The sequence below is a fragment of the Acanthopagrus latus genome, chromosome 10 (genome assembly GCF_904848185.1).
Source record: "Acanthopagrus latus isolate v.2019 chromosome 10, fAcaLat1.1, whole genome shotgun sequence".
Lineage (NCBI taxonomy): Eukaryota > Metazoa > Chordata > Actinopteri > Spariformes > Sparidae > Acanthopagrus > Acanthopagrus latus.
The window spans coordinates 5,563,008-5,581,721 of record NC_051048.1 but is presented as its reverse complement, the minus strand read 5'-3'; the positions used below and the strand labels follow the sequence as shown (position 1 = coordinate 5,581,721).

The 18,714-nt window shown below is 40.6% G+C and overlaps 1 protein-coding gene across 3 annotated transcripts; it reads right to left on the bottom strand.

The window, feature by feature from the left end:
• Window positions 1-76: 76 nt before the first annotated feature.
• LOC119027230 (adenylate cyclase type 4-like) lies at window positions 77-17,543 on the bottom strand. Of its 3 annotated transcripts, none has more exons than XM_037112224.1 (26): window positions 17,255-17,541; window positions 13,460-14,669; window positions 11,687-11,884; window positions 11,433-11,594; window positions 10,220-10,369; window positions 9,503-9,657; window positions 9,263-9,374; window positions 9,033-9,160; window positions 8,179-8,337; window positions 7,920-8,079; window positions 7,511-7,687; window positions 7,328-7,359; window positions 7,059-7,112; window positions 6,796-6,859; window positions 6,564-6,661; window positions 6,362-6,446; window positions 6,127-6,264; window positions 5,927-6,004; window positions 5,293-5,468; window positions 3,269-3,362; window positions 2,979-3,137; window positions 2,235-2,381; window positions 2,031-2,138; window positions 1,808-1,922; window positions 1,584-1,708; window positions 77-1,316 (listed from the first exon to the last, which is right to left on the bottom strand). In XM_037112224.1, the coding sequence occupies exons 2-26, from the start codon at window positions 14,351-14,353 to the stop codon at window positions 1,182-1,184; spliced, it is 3,903 nt and encodes a 1,300-aa protein (XP_036968119.1). In that variant the 5' UTR covers window positions 14,354-14,669; window positions 17,255-17,541; the 3' UTR covers window positions 77-1,181. The 3 variants fall into 3 exon arrangements, with proteins under 3 accessions (XP_036968119.1, XP_036968120.1, XP_036968121.1); XM_037112225.1 differs by having other exon boundaries at window positions 3,269-3,353; XM_037112226.1 differs by lacking the exons at window positions 77-1,316; window positions 1,584-1,708; window positions 1,808-1,922; window positions 2,031-2,138; window positions 2,235-2,381 and adding an exon at window positions 2,439-2,523 and having other exon boundaries at window positions 17,255-17,543.
• Window positions 17,544-18,714: the final 1,171 nt, after the last annotated feature.

Sequence of the window (18,714 nt, the reverse complement as noted above, 5' to 3'; positions counted from 1 at the left end):
GCGGGTGCACTCAGACGCATCACTTGTCGATTCTTTATTAGTTTTAGTTTATAAATAGAATATAAAAATATTTCCATATGCTGAACATCTTTTTTTTAATACATTCAAGCTTCACATCATCCCTCACAGAAATATACACTCAAAAGAAAAGGGGAAATATTCTGTGTGCTATCAACTTTGGATTGTAATGCAGAACTCCCTTTAAGAAAGACAACATTTTAGAAAGTGCAAATGTCAAATGTGTTGTATCTGACGTTTCGTGGCACAACACATCATTATGCCTGCGTGCAGACATGTATGTACAGTATCTAGTGTCAGCTCTGGGCCACAGTGAACGAGGAAATCATTATTTTTCATGAACATGGCTGCAGTAAAAATGTCTTTGTGACACCCGAAATAACAAGCTTCTACTCACACATACATGTTTAAGGAGTGTGGGAACCCAGACAGTTTCATGTGAATCATTCTCTTTAGGTGTAATAGGGTGTCTATCCAGGATTTCACAATAAAAGCGCAGACTATATAAAAACACAGCCCTGTTTTTCCAACATGTAACACGTTCAAAAATGCTGTTTTGTAAACCACAATGGAGAGTAAAAAACATGGTAAATAACCTAAAATGAACTGCAAAACGTGTTTGAGGCAAACGCTACTTCTACATCATCCTTCATCAAAACTATACTAATCTTTGGTACATCTAAAATGGACACCTTATCTTCTTTTTAATAAATTAATTGCACATGAACACCATTCAGCCATATTAAATGTACCAGGAAAAACAAAAAACAATTCAGTGAGAAGTGTGCAGTATACAGTACAGATACAATAAGCAACATGTTTTTGCAGTTGCCAGTTGTCGTCTTCATTTAACCGGTCAGGATTTTATTTAGTGTCTCATCCGGAAGACAAAGGCAGCTCCTCCACAGATGTAACGCTAACAGGGGGATTCCCTGTATTGCTACATCTGTTTCAATGTTAGCTCAGTGCAGACGCTCCTGATGAGTGCAGGTCTGTTCTCAAGTCTTTGCCACTGATTGTGTTTTCCTCCGTGGGCGGCCATAATGACTCATGTGGCGTCAGGTTAGTTGCAACAGTTCACAGACCGACCGAAGAAAAGCTAACGAGCGTTTGCTGCGAATGTCTGGATCCAGGTCTGACTGATAAGCTTAAGCCTGTGAAGGTCAGAACGGAGGAGAGGATTGGTCCGTGTTGACAAAGTAAGTGGTGAGCTCCCCTTTGCCCTTGACGTTGACCACTCCTCTGAGAGTGACGCTGTGTCCCACGCTTTCCACCATCCGGGCTGTCTCCTCCGTTACCTGGTAGCAGACAGGAAAGAATAGCAGACGGAATGTATATTGATTTTTTTTTTTTGCCTCACAGGAAGTGAATACACGTCATGAAGCATTTAATGTGTAATCATTCTCTATCCGCCCACACTGGCCACAACTAAGACTGAAACACACTTGAAAGATTGTGAAATGTTACATATTGTACACAGATACTCTATCTTTCTTCCTTATATGCATGTGTTTCCCGCAAAGACTGAATGTTGTCCTCTCGTTATGTATTACTTCTTCTCTGACCTGTATCTTGTCCAACACCCCTGTGCTGTCCATCCTGCTGGCCACGTTCACGGAGTTCCCCCAGATGTCATACTGAGGTTTATGAGCTCCGATCACTCCTGCAATCACTGGACCGTGGTTTATTCCTGCAAGAAAACAACAGGGAGGGACGAGTAAATGTTATTTGTCTTTCTTAAATGTCTCTCCTTGACCATTTTATCAGTGTAAATCTAGAATAAACTCACCGATTCTGAGTTTGAAGCTGTTAAAAGAATGAGTGTTGATTAGCTCCAGTTTGCCCATCAGAGCGATGGCAAACTCCACCATGGCGCGCACATGACTGTAGGACATTTCGACTTTCTGTAGGGGGAGCCAGAGATCATATTAATGAAGGGAAGCGTATTGGACAAACACCTGCCTCTAAACATGTTACATTTATGTTAGAAACTCTGAGAAAGCATAGCAAACCTTTTGTTCGTCCCCTACAGGCGAGTGCGTCAACCCTGCAGCAGCCATGTACGTACTGCCGATGGTCTTAATCTTCTCCACTGAACAGAATTTGGGTTTAGAGAGAAGCTGCGTGATGAGGAGAGGAGAGTAAACAACAGTTAGAGACACAGATCAACTGTTCCAACCAGGTCATGCTGACACTGACAGTATTCTTCTTCATACCTCATCAAAGTCTGATATAATCTCGTTGAGGAAGCGCAAGCACTCCAGACCGTCCCTGTTGGCGCTGCTCTCGCTGTAGAACTCTTTGAACTGAGGCACAGAGGCGAACATCACACACACACAGTCATAGGACTGACTGTACAGGTCCTGAAACACAGTTTGACATAAAATAAAGAAATAAAATGCAACACGAAGCCACAGGAGTCAAACCTACTCTGCTAGTTTTTGTTGATGAATGTCTTTCACTTCGATGCCAACATTCATTTCTAGGTCACATGGTGGTTTACTTCTGTAATAAGATTCAAGTTCCAAGATAAGGTCATGATGCAACACTTGTTCCCCAAGACAACTAAAGCTGGCTAAAGAAAAAAAAAGCAGTGATCAATAAATTATAATCCAGTCACAAAAATAAAACTATTTCTGGTGGATGGTTGAGGATGAGTTCAGGAACTTTTTTCCAAACAGGATGTATGGTTAAGCAGATATTCAGAATCATAGTTTAATAGAACAACAAGCAGTAAAATGCCACAAAATCAATATTTCTTTAGAAAAATGGACCTCTTGCAAGTGTAGTTACTCATTTTTTTTCATTTAGGGCTTTCTAGTGATATCAAATGTGTAACGCTGCACATTCTAACTCTGTTCACAGCAGAAAATGATACGTGAAATGTGGCATAGCTAACAGGACGGCAGGCTGTCCAAGACAGAATTTGGATATGGACAATCTGTTTTGTTTTCTTTCACCTGGTTGCGAATAGTTTTGCCCATGAAGAAGGAGGCAACATGGAGCGGCAGCACGTTCTGAAGGAGGAGCTTATTAACGTTCTCCATGGTCTCCATCTCTTCCCTCTCCGTCTTGAAACAACACTCCAACAGGAAGCCTACGCGGCTACCCAGCTCATCCTGGTGGAAACAAGAAGAGCACAATATGTTAAAATAAATCAAAACTATTACCTGCACATGCAGAACAAAATGGACGTACACACTCTCCTCTTTGAGGCATACTGTAGATCATCTAATATACACACACATACCTGTCTGGCCAGTATGAGGCACACGATGTAAAAGATGACGAGCCAAATCCCGGACATGATCTGAGGGTCCTTCAGCACTCCGGGTCTGTAGATGCTTAATCACATATTTAGTTTAGTATAGACTGTCACATAATCTCCACAACTTAAAGTGAAACTCTCGCCAAAAAGCAACCTAGGCTTTATTTGTGAATGTAAATGAGTCAAATCTTTGTGTAAAAACATAATTACAACGAAAGAGGCACTTATAAGATTTACTGTAGTTTAATTTTCGGGCAGTTCTACAGCGGGAGCAGCGCCAACAGGGACGGTCTGGAGTGCTTGCCCTTCCTCAACGAGATTATATCAGACTTTGATGAGGTATGAGGAAGAATACTGTCAGTGTCAGCATGACCTGGTTGGAACACTTGATCTGTGTCTCTAATTGTTGTTTACTCTCCTCGCGCCATCATGCCGCTTCTCTCTGAACTCAAATTCTGTTCAGCCGCCATCATGACAGAAAAAAAGTGTTGATCCCCGAGTGCGACCTGACAGGAAGGCTTTAGGAGCGGTCCACCATTACTCTCCTCCTGTTAGGTTGCACTCAGGGGATCTACACTTTTTGTCTGCCATGACAGCAGCGTGCTGAAGATACAGCTGCTAACGTGAGTAATTCAAAAACCTTAATTTTAGTAAACACTGTGTACAAACAATGTTCTCAATGCTGGTGTTCATGTGTAGAGACCCTGGTGATACTACGAGCAAAGTTTCATGTTGTGTTGAGCCTTCTTAGTGTTTTAAAAATAGCGATTTTGATGCTATTGTAAAAGTGCCTGTAGCACTCCCATTGAAAATCTGAAGTGCCTCTTTCGTTCTAATTTTGCATTTACACCAAGGTTTGACTCATGTACATTTACAGATAAAGACTTAGTTACATTTTGGTGAGAGTTTCACTTTACATACAGTCACTCTTTTTTTCCTTCCATTACGAGAGTACACAAGAGTGTCTTGTATCTCGCAGTAAATAGTTCCTGTTCCCCCGGGCAGGCCTCTTGCCATACAAAGCTCCTGAATAAATGATGGTGATGTGAAACTCCAGACAAGGATTCACAATCTAGACTCTTGAGTTCCAGACAAAAGGCAGGAAATTTAACACCTTTGGTGGAGCAAGACAGACAATGATGACTATAGATAACAGTGAATGAATGTGGATGAGTGGAAACTCGTGAACTTCTTAAAGATTGCAGAGAGGCTGTGTGGCTGTGAGGACAGCTGTGTATATTCATGCCTGAACACTTTCATGCATCTTCATTTGTAACATTATTTTATAGGTTAAGACATAAAAAACTGTTTTCTGTTAATCAACTTAGTAATTAACTGCAATAGAGATGGTCCGCCAGAGTCTAGTGGTATTTTGCTTGATTAAATGTCACATTTGAATATCATCAAATGTTTCATATCCCTAACATCTGTGCAACATAATGTAAAGGTTATGTATGTCAATAAACCATAATAATTGATAAAAGTATAGACATGACATAGTTGGATGTGACTTTATCACATTTTACCAAATAAACACACAAAACATGCTGATCCAAAACCATTTTAAATATAGAGAGATTAACTGCACATTTCTGAACACTCTTCAAGTTATTTTAACTGTGCACATGTACAGTTTTTGGGATATGATCATTTTTATGAGCCAAGTGTAAAGGTGTTTGACAGTGGCTACATAATAATAGTATTTTTTGCTTATTGTGATGTCATTTCCTGGAAAGACAGAAGTCTTAGCTTCCCACTGGCAACAGACTGAACGCTTTAGCCACTATGCTCCTTTTTATTTTACATCAATTTAAACAGGATAATACAAATAACAATCTCAGCCAGCTGAAAAGCTAGAGCTGGCATAAAAAAAGCAGGTCAACATCACCAGAAATTGGAGCCATTCTTCTGCTGCTTCATTTTATGTTCGAAATCATGTTCAGGCACATAAAGCTCCACTTGAACCCCTGGTGTTCACACATAATTACATCTGCAGAGTCACTCACCTGGTGTCGTTGTAAAGCAGGTTAACGAGGCAGGTGGACCTGGGGGCGTAAACGTGGAGGAAGAGGGCGAGGTAAACGACCACAGCCAAGGTGAGCAGCAGCGTCTTCACAGACATGCACGTCCTGACGAACACGATCACTCCCAGCATGGCCAGCAGGCAGCAGTACAGGTAGTACTGTACGTTTGGGGAAACAGGCAGGGTTTATGTGTTTCTGATATGTTATGTGTGATACTCAGTGCTTGTATTGAAGCTCTAAAAATTCAAGAGATGATAATGAGTCAGTAATAGGGCTTTCTTTGGGTTATAAACTACCTCGCTGAAGGTAGAAAACACTTCTAGAAATCCATATAGATACATTTCTTGATAACTAAATGATTAAATATGCAAAACTGTCGCATTTCAGATACTTGATGTATTCACTGTTATATTTGCAAAGGATGACATGAGTGAGTGGATTGTTCAAGATTTAAGCAAGTGCTACTTTCAGCTAATTAAAAGGCAAGCGTTAGCCTGATTTATAAGCAAAGTTCAAGATAAAAACTTTTGAAAAAGGAAAACATAATGCAGCATCAGTGTACTTTCTATATGATAAAGATGAAACATGGTGAAATGTCTAGTCTTGAAGTACTTACAGGCACAGTGTAGAGTTTGAGATTCTCCAGCTCTGTCTTGTTGGTAATTGACGTGCAGTTGTTTCCTGGGAGGAAGATCTGAAAGACAAAAACAAGACAACAACAACAACACAGGAAAAGAAAAAGTTTAATGCAAATAGAAAGAGATAGATATGAAGAAGAATGTGACAAAATAACTGTTAGGCAGAGGAGGAACTCACAAAGTTGAGGAACGCCATCAGCAGGACGATGAGCAGACAGAGTGTGACCACAAACACTCGCAGCGCCGCCCGGGTGGAGACACCTCGGGACAGTCCAGATATCCACTGAACACCCAGCGGCATCTTCGAACGCCACTTCTGGAAACAAAGAGACGTTCAAAAGTTTAACACAGAAATGCTTTGCGTCATTGTAATCACACTACCTATTCCAATACACAATCAAGTGTTCATTTACCGCCAAGTATCCAGTGAAAGCGATGGACATAAGCAGCACCAGCACAGGGAAGGTCGCACCGTATGACACAGCCATCTCAAAGTTCCTGGAAGGAGGGGTGAAAACAAATCATTGATGATGAGCGAATGGAGATGCCTGCATGGTGCTGATGGGCTTAATTTTACTTCAGTAACCTGAATGTGTGAATGTGATTGCGACTCACTTTTTAGAGACGAGCATCTGGACGGTGAAAAGAGTGACGAAGATCATAGCTACGCAGCTTATTGACTGGTGTAAACCCTTTACCTCTGAAAAGCGGAACTGGGACGAAGATACAATAAAAACTATTAATTTGCAAACACACACAGGCACACATCATGGTTGCTCTTTCATGCAAACATACTACTGTATTTATGACCCTATTTGCTTCTGATTAAACCAGAGAATGAAGCTACCTCTTTCTCCAGGCTCAGGTCGTTGAACAGCAGAGTCAAACAGTTGAGCTTCTTCAATCTCCTCCTTTGTGAGAAAGAAAAAATGAAAAATTAAAGGAGGAATGGACAAAAAAAATGAAAGAGGAACAAACTGGAAAAAACACCACACAAGTCTGAGTTGAAAATAAGGAAGACATCAATGATACTATTTATCTTTAAAAGATTAGCATAACTTAATATGTCAACACAGAATTCTTTACAACAGAATTTGGATAAAAACGTACCCTGCAGTGTCAATTGTGTCCAGTGATCCCCGAACACCGTTATCTACGACCAACCTGGGAAAAAAACAACACATTAGAAGCAGCTTTAACCACAAGAAGAAACGTTTTGTTTTAGGAAACAATCTTCAGGGCCTCAATTTAGGGCTTGATTAAAGGAATAAAGCTGTAAAAGAACTCCTTTATACTTAATAGCAAGAAACATCAAAATGCTTAAAAATGTATTTTAACTGCATGTTTCTCAGATTCTTCTCATATATGTGAAAACTTACCAGGTGTTACTGTTCTGTTGTGGTGGGCTTTCCTGAAACAAACACACACAGTCAACAAAAAGCCAACAGAAAATAACCAATAAACACCTCTCTTAAATAAACAATAGAGTAGTTACGATCAAACACTGACGAGGAACTGAAGAGCGAGAGGTGGTGTGTAATATTTGCAGCACAAATACATACTGCAGGCAGCTGCGATTGGTTCCTGACAGTCCTTTTGGGGATGATTGACTTCTTGGATGGTTTGCCACCTGGGTTGCTTAGATCTGCAAACGGGTGGATCGTCCTCCAGGACTGCAGGTACTGAGACATCTTGATTGACGCCCGTTGGTTGGTCTCTCCTGATGTGAGATTGTTTGCCTGAAATGATGGAGATGGAGATGACTTTATCTACCAGACATGACACTCAAATCATTTGGTCCAAGTCTTAAGTTTTCTTGAACAATTCAAATTAAAAAATGAGACAACTGCCCATCCAACATCCTTCATCATTGTCAGTACCACAAAAAAAGTCTTCTGAAACTTGCTGTTAGATGATAGACTTAGATGACTGACTGCAATATCTGCACTGGACAAACACATGTGCACCTACCAACTGAGATCTCCTAGAGATGCTGTTTGGCTCGTGGGGGTCAATCACCAGGTAGGTTTTTCTTCCTGTAAGAAGAGGATCCCGACTCCCCCCGTTGCCCTCCTCCACTTGGTACGCTCCGTTCAAGTGCTGCAGCGTCTCCTCTGTGATATGAACTCGCCTTTTTATAGTAATTAATACAAAAAATTACATCAAAGCATACAGAGATGCAACTAAACTTTAATGAATTCATTATCTCGAGATTTCAAGATTTTCTCACCCAGGAAGACCTCCAGACTCCATGTGATTGGCTAAAGTAACGTCATGTGACCACACATCGTACTGCCACTTCTGCAAGCCGATCACACCACTCAGCACGTTACCGGTGTGAACACCCACTCGCATGCTGATCTCCACTCCCGTCGCCTCTTGTAGCTTACTACAAGGAGACAAAAGTTTCAGGAAAATCTGAATCACATGGTCCTGTTCATTTTTCGCACTTCTTGTTGGAATATTTGTAAATATCATTCAATAGTTTTGCACTGTTTTGTATGGGTAGTTTTAGAAAGACAAAAAAAGAGGACACAATATTTTAAAATCATTTTATGTTTTTGGAGCAACTGTGCAACTATTTTCATTCTTAACATCTGTAACAGTGATTCTAACTGGCATATCTCATAATATTCTAATCATATACTAACAATTAAGATTTATTGAGGGGACAAGATCAGCCTCAGCAGAAATATGGTGCAGGTCTTTGTGGAACAAGTACACAAGGTTTAAAGATTTATAAACAAAATATGTTTCTGTCATCCCACTTTATGTCAAATAACCTTGAGAAACACAGCCATTATCTCTATATTTGTTCAACATGGTGCAAACACAGTATGACCACACTGAAAATGTGCAATTTGTTTCAAATTCTAGTGATTCCAACGGTCTGCAGCAGTGTGCTGTGAGTTGTATATAGGCAAGAGTAGTGAAGTAAAGGGCCATGGCGACCAAGAGGAAGTTGTACCGGGTAATATCGGTAATGTCAGATGCAAATTAGGAATACTGAAAGGCTTTTATTCCTGTGGCTGGAAAAAAAACGTCAAACAACCCTGTGGGAAAAAAAACTTTAGATAACCTGACCTGATAGCAGTGCACATGTCCAATCCCATCTGAACACAGTTGCTGGCGTGGGTGGGGATGGGGTCAGGCAGACCAGATACGCAGTAGTAGCAGTCACCCAAGATCTTAATGCGAAGACACCCATTCTTCTATAGTAAGAAACACAAAGCAGTGAAGTGAGAGGTTCATAACTAACACAAAACTGTCCTTTGTGAAGAGATAAGTCTTATTTTGAGCTGCTGGTATTTCACCTTGGCAATGTCATCGAATCTGCCAAAGAGCTTGTTGAGCACAGCAACCAGCTCCTCTGGTGTGCAGGAACTCGCCAGCTTTGTGAAGCCTACAATGTCTGCATACAGGATGCTACACAAACACAAACGGATGGACACAAATATCAGCCACATATTCACAGGTTCTCTGGCTGAAGAATTTCCTTCGGGATTAATAAAGTTCTGTCTTGTTGTCTCTTAATGTGTTACTGTGATCATCACCTGACATCTTTGTGCTGCCGTATGTACAGGCTGTGAAAGTTGTGGAAGCTGGACTCATTCTCCTCCTTGCTGTTGGGCTTGGATAGCCTCTTTATCACCTCCGTTTTCAGCTCCATAGCAATGTACCGTGGCAACACGGACAGGAGGAGCTGCTCCTGTTGCCAAAGACACACAGAGGACGGGGGTAAAAAATTGTTTGGAGATGAAGGGTGATGTGTTTTGAGATCTCCTACACTGGGTGATTTTTGTCTTATAGAGGGGCCAGAGTGCTCACAATGGCTGTAAAAGAAACAGGCAACCATCAAAGGCTGCTTTGAAGCATTGCCATGTTTACTCAGTGGATCACGTTTCATCTATTTGTTTACTTGCAGTGAATAGTGTCCATTCTGGTGTGCTTGTTCAATCGCTGCTTGGCTTCAGACAAGTGAATGATTAATCTATTGACCTAATAGCCAGCAAAGCATACAGTTACCAAACGCTGGCTGTCCAGGTAGAGAGCCCTTTAATGAGAGTTATTACACTTAACGATTTTAAACTCAGAGGAACTGAAACAAGCTGTACAAAAGAGGACAAGTATGGATTTCTTGGATTGTCAACGTCACACATTTATAGAAAGGAGTGACTTGGACTGCAATACAGATGAGCAAAGCAAGGTTGAGTTGAATGACGAACAATTGAAGCTAAAGCGTTACTGTCTGCTGAGTTGAATTTTTTTACCTGCTGATATTTCTTTAATTCCTTCTGGGAGCGTATGGCACCGAACTTTTCTCTCTTCTGATTGGAGAGCCTCAGATCGTGCTCGGTCATCCACAGGTGGAAAATCCCAACACAGTTCACACATACAAACAGCACTGCATTCGCTATCAACTGAGAGGGAAGTCAGAGGAAAAGGAAAGGAGATTACTTAGACTTTGATAACCCCAATCCTAACCCTTTGATATTTACTCAACAAGGAAAAGTGGTAAAAATCAGCATATTTCACTGGGACAAGGCCAAAATCTTTCAATGAATGGGCCAAACACACTAAATAAAGGCCAAATCAAAATATCCTGTCAATTTTATCCATTTAAATCTTAATACCTCTATACAGGAACTTGTTTTTAACTTTTAACCGTAGGGAAGCTGGTCATAATCAATATCAACATTTAGTGTGTGTAGCCTAAATATGAACTCATTCATATTATATATCATACTCAGTCAACTATGCAACCACTTTAACACCTTCTGGTAGTGAAAAGCTGTTTGAAAATATGGACATGATTACTTGTGTCATTATTAATGTATTTCATGTCTGACTGAAAACCAACACCCTGTTATGTACCCCGAGGCAAACAACAGACCACATAAAACCAGTTTAAGGACTCTGCTAACCAATAAATAGTGATGCAGATAATTTGCATTTTGTCCAGGTTGATGAAGGATATTTGAATTTGGACTGTATTTTTGCAGAAAGGCTTCAGAGGAAGCTCATTTGCCAATATTTGACTACATTTACAGATGATGTTTTATTATGTGCAGCTATTTGTTTTTCACCCAATACTATCTACTAGCACGCACACGCTTAGCTGTCAATATGACTTTTCAGAAAAAGCTGGAAGAAAATTAAACTGAGAAGAAAATCTAAAAACTATTTAGATAGTAAGCACATTTGGGCTAGCTGTTTCCCCCATGTTCCAGTCATAACGTCAAGCTAAGCTGGCCCACTCAAATATTTAAATAACTGGCATGATGGCAATATAAAGAGAGTAAGCAAATTTCACTGAACATTGAACTTCTCACTCTAGAAATACACAAATTGATTGGCCAGGGACTGGAATTTAATGTGTTTTTCGGCATGCCCTAATGTTTGCATATTCTGTCAATTACAGATCTTTGAAAGAAAACTGAAATCAGCAGATCAAACTTGGTGCATCTCTATTTCAGACCTTACCTGCACAGCCAGGTCTGGTGTCTCGGGGCTTTTGATGGAGACGTAGACGCTGATGATGATAATGTGTGAAACACTGGTCCCAATCCCAACCATGAGGGCCCAGGCCATAGAGAGAGGCAGCACTGTGTACACACTCAGAGAGAGGAAGAGGAAAAATGCCACCTGAGAAGTTAAGGGAAGGTAGGAGAGTTAGGGGTTAAACTTTCAAGGGCGGTTAACTAATCTTAAATTTCTAATGTATGCTTCCTTCTCACCTGTTCCCAAGTACTGATAGGTCCTCCATCGAAGATGTAGACTATGGCAGTGATGTAAAGCGTCCCCCAGACAAAGAGGGCCAGGGCTCCTCCACAGCGCCTCACTGTGGCCAGCCAGGGCAGGCAGATGAGCAGGACGGCACTCAGACAGAGAACCACACACACCACGGACAGCGTGGCAACATGGTTGTTAAATTTCTGTTCAGAGGTGGGCAAACAAACGCAATTTAGTGTGTTAATGTGATGAGTTACACCTAAAAAAGTTCAATTCAAAGGTAGTAATATCTTCAACGGTTTTCCTCATAGATGCTGTGTGAGCATCAGCACTCAAGGAGCACTTTGTGTTTACATGAATTTTAAAACAATCTACCTTTTATCGTCCCTTTTTGACTCAGCTGTTCACTTTATCCAAAAGCCACCTGCTTGTTCTGCTTCTAAATTAAAATGCCTTTATTCATCAGACAGGAGAGCCAGGCTGAGCTATTAACAGCTGGTGCAATGTTTTTTATCTGCTGCTGCCATGTGCAGTAAAGGTATTTTCATTTATGCAATAGGACAACATGATGTGTTCAGAGAATCAACACTGTTGTTTCTGACTTTCAGCACACCAGACTATTAACACACTTTTTCCAAGATACAGTGGAACAATTATATATATTTTAGCACAGTTAATTGGACCAAGAAACAAAAGTAGAACATAAGTGGAGCATGTAGTTTTTATCACATCTGTTCAGCCGGAACAAAAAAAGGCATCAGTTCCAGCACAATACAACAGTTCTGTGCTTGTGTAATTATCTAGGGTCTAAATATTAGCTTCGATAAATCCTGTATGTTATCTAAAGCACTGCTAACAATGAAAAGTCATCACATACAGCTTTAAAGTTGCAGGTTGACCCAGATGACCCATGTCTGTGCTGTTTTGGAGGAATGAGAGTCATGTAGACTGAAGCACAAGAATGTTGTGGTGTTTTAGAAGAACAGGTTTAATGATCTATTTCCTTGGCTCACAGGTGATCTGGCTGTAAAATGTTTTTTCTGCATTGTGCTCCTGTGGAATCAATCAGGACACTTATGCAACGCAGACAGATTTTTGAAGCCCTGTGAGCCTGTCAGAATGCATGAGTCGACTACCTTTCTCATACCCAAATGAGCCCTTAACTTACATATGTGTACAAATACGGTAATTATTGGCAAAATATACGGCAAAAACACATAAAGAAAAGCAACAAATTTTTCTCAGTTTCTTAAGTGTGAGGCTGCTTTTTTCTGTCTCATGTCACAGTAAACAAAACGAGACATTTTAAGACATCACCATGAGCTTTGGGATGTTGTGATCGATTATTACAATAACTGTTTGAAGCCCTAAACTCTCTCTTTTATTAATCTACACATTTCACAGAGGACATAAGGAACTTCTAACACTTCCAAACTCCATATTATTGCAACCAACAGTCCAAAACCTAGAAACTCTTCATGTAGTATCATAAATAATAACAAAGCAGCACATTTTTGAATTTAAGAGGAAGGAACCAACAAATGTTTGACATTTCTGCTTGAAAAATGACTGAAATGATGAATCAATCACCAAACAGTTGTAGTTAATTTTCTTTTGAATGACTAATCTCTAAGCTCTACTTGATAAATAACTTAATTTTCTTGACACTTGGGAGGTCATCAAAGAAAAGTGTATGTTTACATGCGCAGCATATCCCCTCACATACACACACACACACACACACAAACAGACACGCACACACACTGTCCGTGTCTCACCCTTGTGGTGGGGATGAGGATGATGATGACCACGCAGAAGGCCAAAGACAGCACCAGCCCAGACACCATGGCTGGAGTCTCTTCCACACAATGCAGGAAAGCCCTGTGGATCGTCTGGTAGCAGCAACACATGTCTTCTTTCAAAGTCCGCTTGGACTGGGTGCTTCGCCTGTCCTCATCTCCATCCATCTCGTCCCACTTGAAATCAATGCTGTCCCTTGTTTGGTAGACTTTCAATGAATCGTCGATTGAGTTTTCTGCTTTTGGCTCAATGGTCAAGTCTATTTTGGAAATGTCTTTGTTAGCATCTGGACTATTTTTGGTGTTATTGTCTAAAGTGTGTTCAGAGAAATTGACAGGGGGGATAGGGTTCGACTTTTCTAAGGAGCCCCCATCTAGTTGGGATACCTCGTCTTCACAGAGGTCAGTGCTGAAACTGGTGCACGCATATCCAGGGCTGGATTTTGCGCTGCTGTAGTCAGAGTCACTGCAGCCATTCGTGCTGTTGTCGGTTTTTAGCTTATCAGAGGGTGAGCTGACCGGGACATCGTGATCTGTAGCCTGCAGGGTCACACCTGTTCCCTTTAATAAAGAATTGGCCATGAGAGGTTCAGGGGCCTGCGCTATTTTCGCCACACCCACCTCTACAGGAGCCTGGGATTCACCGAGTCCTGATTGCAAAATGTTCACGTCACCCCTTTGTGCGGATTGACCGAAGTCGTCAAGCTCCAGATTATTGCCTCTGGTGATTTTGCTCTTCCCATCACTGGAGACCACCATAATATCTGGCACCGCCGACACCTGTGACGCTTCGTCTCCAGGCCTCCCCTTTTCCTGAAAACCCTGAGACTCGTCTGGCATTGTGACCTGTGAGAGTGTGAGGGATCTCACCATCTATCAAGTTGTCACTTTGCTTTTCTCTGGCTGTCTATCTCTCAGTCTGCTTGTTTACATGATAAGAACACTCCAGGATTGTGTTTTCCTTCTTTATCTTTTACTTGTCAGGTGTTGTTTATGTCCATGCGGCAGGGAGAACGTCCTCCTATGTCTGTCTGTCCAGCTCCTTTGTTTTGAATACTCTCCTACAGTCAAACAGATATCATCAAAATCCATCCATTAAGGTCCCAAAGATCGCTGATAAGGAATCTTAAACCATAGCATGATCTCCTTTGACGAGTTCTGATCCATACTGTACTGAAGACGATTCTTGCTGCCAAAAAAAGACAAAAACTTTAAAGGTTACAACAGAAAAAATACATTCATTCACATTTAAACATGTATTTGTTTTAGCTGAGAGACTGTGCTTGTGTCTGTGTCCAATAATGACAGCAGGGCTGTCATAGCTCCGCATGGTTTTAATGCCACTCTAATGACGAATGACTTCTTGTTATTTCCCCATTATGCAAAAACTTGTTGGTCTAGCTGCTGGCTCTTCCCCAGTGACACACACGTACAGTCTATTCAGGTGTGTACTGGAATGACATATCCGCGACGCACCCAGTGCACATTAAAAACATTTTTTCCTGTAAGCACCTACACTTTGTGTTATAATCTGCCCCTGTGCTACTTTTTTTATTTTCTTCCACCTTTTCATCTGGCTCTCATAGTACTGTACAGACAGTGTGGATCAGTGGGCGAAATATCATGCCTACTTCCCTCTGTCTGCTCCAGTTCTAGGATTATTAAAAAAACCTCTCTTTAATCTGTCTCTTCTGCTACAGGTACACATCCAATCTAAAAGCAAAGTCATGAGGGATTAGAAGTAAATCATCTGACTCATCCCTCCACCATGATTGACGCTCATGCAGTGCCCTTATACATTAAATGACAACAGTCTAGTTTCTTTTTCTACACAAATACTAATGAGGCACCATGTGTGTTGTTTAAGGCCAGCACACTTCTGTGAAACCGTGTGGTAACAACAGTACATTTATTGTTCTTGCTGCTGTTCCACTGGTGTCCTTTTCCCACTGTCTGCTGGTTTCACTACTCTGTTCTGCTTGTCTGTAAAGCACTGAGAAAGAGAAGAGAAAAAAAGGGTATTTCCAAAACTAACTTGGACCTATTTAGATCCCAAACAACTAGGAACATGGACCCAGTTAATTTGACTTTTTAGTTTTAGATAAATGCCTAAAATAATTTACCAGTCTAGGACCAATAAAGTAATTCTATTCTATTCTAAATAAAAAACCTTAGCTATGGTGCTTTAAAAGTGCATATGTGAAGTTGAGAACACAAAAATTAACTAAAATGATGAAGCTAATGTGAAGAAATAGCAGTTTTCTGATGTTATGATGTATTGTGCTGCAGGGCTCAAAGCTCCTGCACTTACCCAGCGCTCCGAGCTCAAAGTCTGGAGCAGCTGCACGGCTGAGTGGCTAACCAAAGCTACAGTTAGCAGTTAGTGGTTACTTTGGTGATATGTTGCCTCCGATTTGTTTTAATTATGACTTCAACAGGTGGACAATTCTTACATATTGCACCTTTGACTTGAGGCTGCAACTGTCTTTTTATTATTGATTAATCTGTCCATAATTTTTCCAATGAATCCATTACCAGACTTTGGGTTTTATCATATAACAGTAAGAAGCAGAGCCTGAGATTATGTCCTCCAACTGCTTGTTCTGTTTAATAATATTTTGAAACATCCAGGACGGAACTAGCAAATTTCCTTATATTTGTGAAGGTGCAGCCAATAAGTGTTTGACATTTCCTGCTTATTGACCAATCGTTTAATAAACTACTTGTCTCAAAAAAATGAGTGAATATCAGACGATATATCAATATCAAAATGTATTACTCTCTGATATCGGTATTAGCATTGCCCCCAAGACTGTTTTACTTGCTTTAATACTTGCCTTGGTCATTATATCCCCATCACTGATGATTATTGATCAGAAATCTTGTGTTAGTGTTTTGTGAAAGTACCATTACTCGTCCCTACAATATTGTTGCAATACTGGTATCAAGGTAGGGATTACATTTATGAAGTGCTTTTGAGAAGAATTCAAATTATTGAGGTACATATCGTGCATCGCAATGTGGCCTGCAAATACTGTGATATTATAAGTCTTTACCATCATAACCAAAAAAGATAACAAGCAAATTCCTACATTCAAGAAGCTGGAGCGAGCCATTGTTTGACATTTGAGCTTGCAAAAAAAATGACTGGAATGATTAATCAATTATCAAAATAGCTGTCAGTCACTTTTACTAGGATTAAATAATTGATTCATCTCTGAAGCGACCAAGAGGAATTCAGAAAGAGACTGTTCAACCCAACAATTCAAACACAGGCAGCTACATCTACAGTGCTGAATTTCTGAATTTGCCAGGGAAAATGTGGCATGAGGTGTTATCACCAGTGCTGAAGAATGATAAGCTTTCATCAATAATCTAAGTAGATTTATCTGTGCAGTAACGGATGACTGCAACAGTTAATGCTAGTTTAACCTTCACAAAAGTCAATCTAATAATCAGTTAGGGTAATTAGCCTAATCGTGAAAGTAAGGAGTCGTTCCTCATGGTGAAAAATACTACAGTATGTTGTTTTGTCGTATATTTGATTATTTTATATGACAGACACGTCACTATAACGCTAAACAAAGTTAGCTTAATAGTTATCTTGTGACATCCTTATTATCGGTTCATTAACTTAATTAAACGGTTCAATGTGCTTAATTAACTGTGTGACAGGGCTGAAACAACACTGGGTTGGGAAATTAGCCGGTGTAAAAGTACAAAAAAAGCGATTTGCAGAAAGCTAATGTTTGTGGAGATGAATGATCTTCTCACCTCATCGTGTATTAACGTCCCTCCCGTCGCTCCCTTTAACGTCTGTCGGCTCCAACACACGATAAGGTTAATTTCCCTTCTGCTTCTTTGTCATTCAACTTCCCCCCCCGTCAGCCTCTCGCTGTCACTACAAAAGACTTTAAACCTTTAAAAAAAACGCGTGAAAAAGTCGAAAACATCCCGTTAAACCGACTTTTCTTGTTAAAAAAAACAAACAAACAGACGTTAGTGAGTCCGCGGCAGCCGTTGCTGCTGCTGCGCTCGAGACGGAGAATGTGTGAGGTCCGAGCGCGAGGCAGGTGACGGCGGGGGCGTGCGCACGCGAGCACGCGCGCTCCAATCCAGCCAGGCAAATTTGTGATGATAATTTATCATAATTATGACATTGTGTCCATAGCTATGACTTTCTATGTACAAATTTCTGCTTTTGTATCTCATAATTATCAGTTCTCACTTGTGAATTTGACTTTTTGTCTGTAGTTATGACTTTCATCTTTTTGACTGGTTTAGCTCAAAATTTGGACTCTTTATCTCATCGTTCCAACTTCTTATTTCATAATTTTGATGTTTCTTATTATCTTACGACCTACTTCACTTACTATGTCTAAGTTCTCATCCGGGCTTCCACATGTCAAAGCCTGTACTTATACAACTTTTAATAGTTTTTGGATCAGGATAATTAGGTACACTTAGTTAGAGCTAATGCTGGCAGAAAAAGGGGGAAAGAAAAATACGTACGAGTCACTCTACAAATGAATGACACAACCTTCAATATAACCTTATTTCACACACACACACACACACACACACACACACACACACACACACACACACACACACACACACACACACACACACACACACACACCGTTTATTTAAAAAGTAACTTTTTCAAACCCCCTGTCAGTCTACTGTACTTCTGCCAACTCAGTGATTACATTATTTCAGTCTTCTCACGGCCCTACAAACAGATGGTGGACTGTTGGGAGTCTGCAGCTCGCAAAATGTGGCTTCACAAAGTTAATGCCACACAACAGATAACCATCAGCCATCAGTGAATGTCATCTTACTGCAGATAGGCTCATAACTGTCATAACAAGGCAGATATCAGTGCATCCTCACTCAGAACACTTAATAAGAAACTGGGGACATTATTCATTTAAAAGTAGGGAGACGTTTTTTTTCTTTCCATAACATGACCAGCTTGACCAGGGAGAGTCTGACTGACCTGCGTACAGAGAGAATGCTCTTTACGTTTAACCTATCCTGTAGAAATAGCTTCATAATCCCATGCAGACGCTCTTTCTCTCTCCTCCGTGTGCCCCTCTGGTCTTATTTGTTTTTTCAACTCAAACATGTTTATTGGTGTGACAATATTCCCCCTATATTGCCAAACAACCGATTTTACAACGTCAGCAAACATGCACACACTCATGCTGTCGTAAAGACGGAGCAGCTGC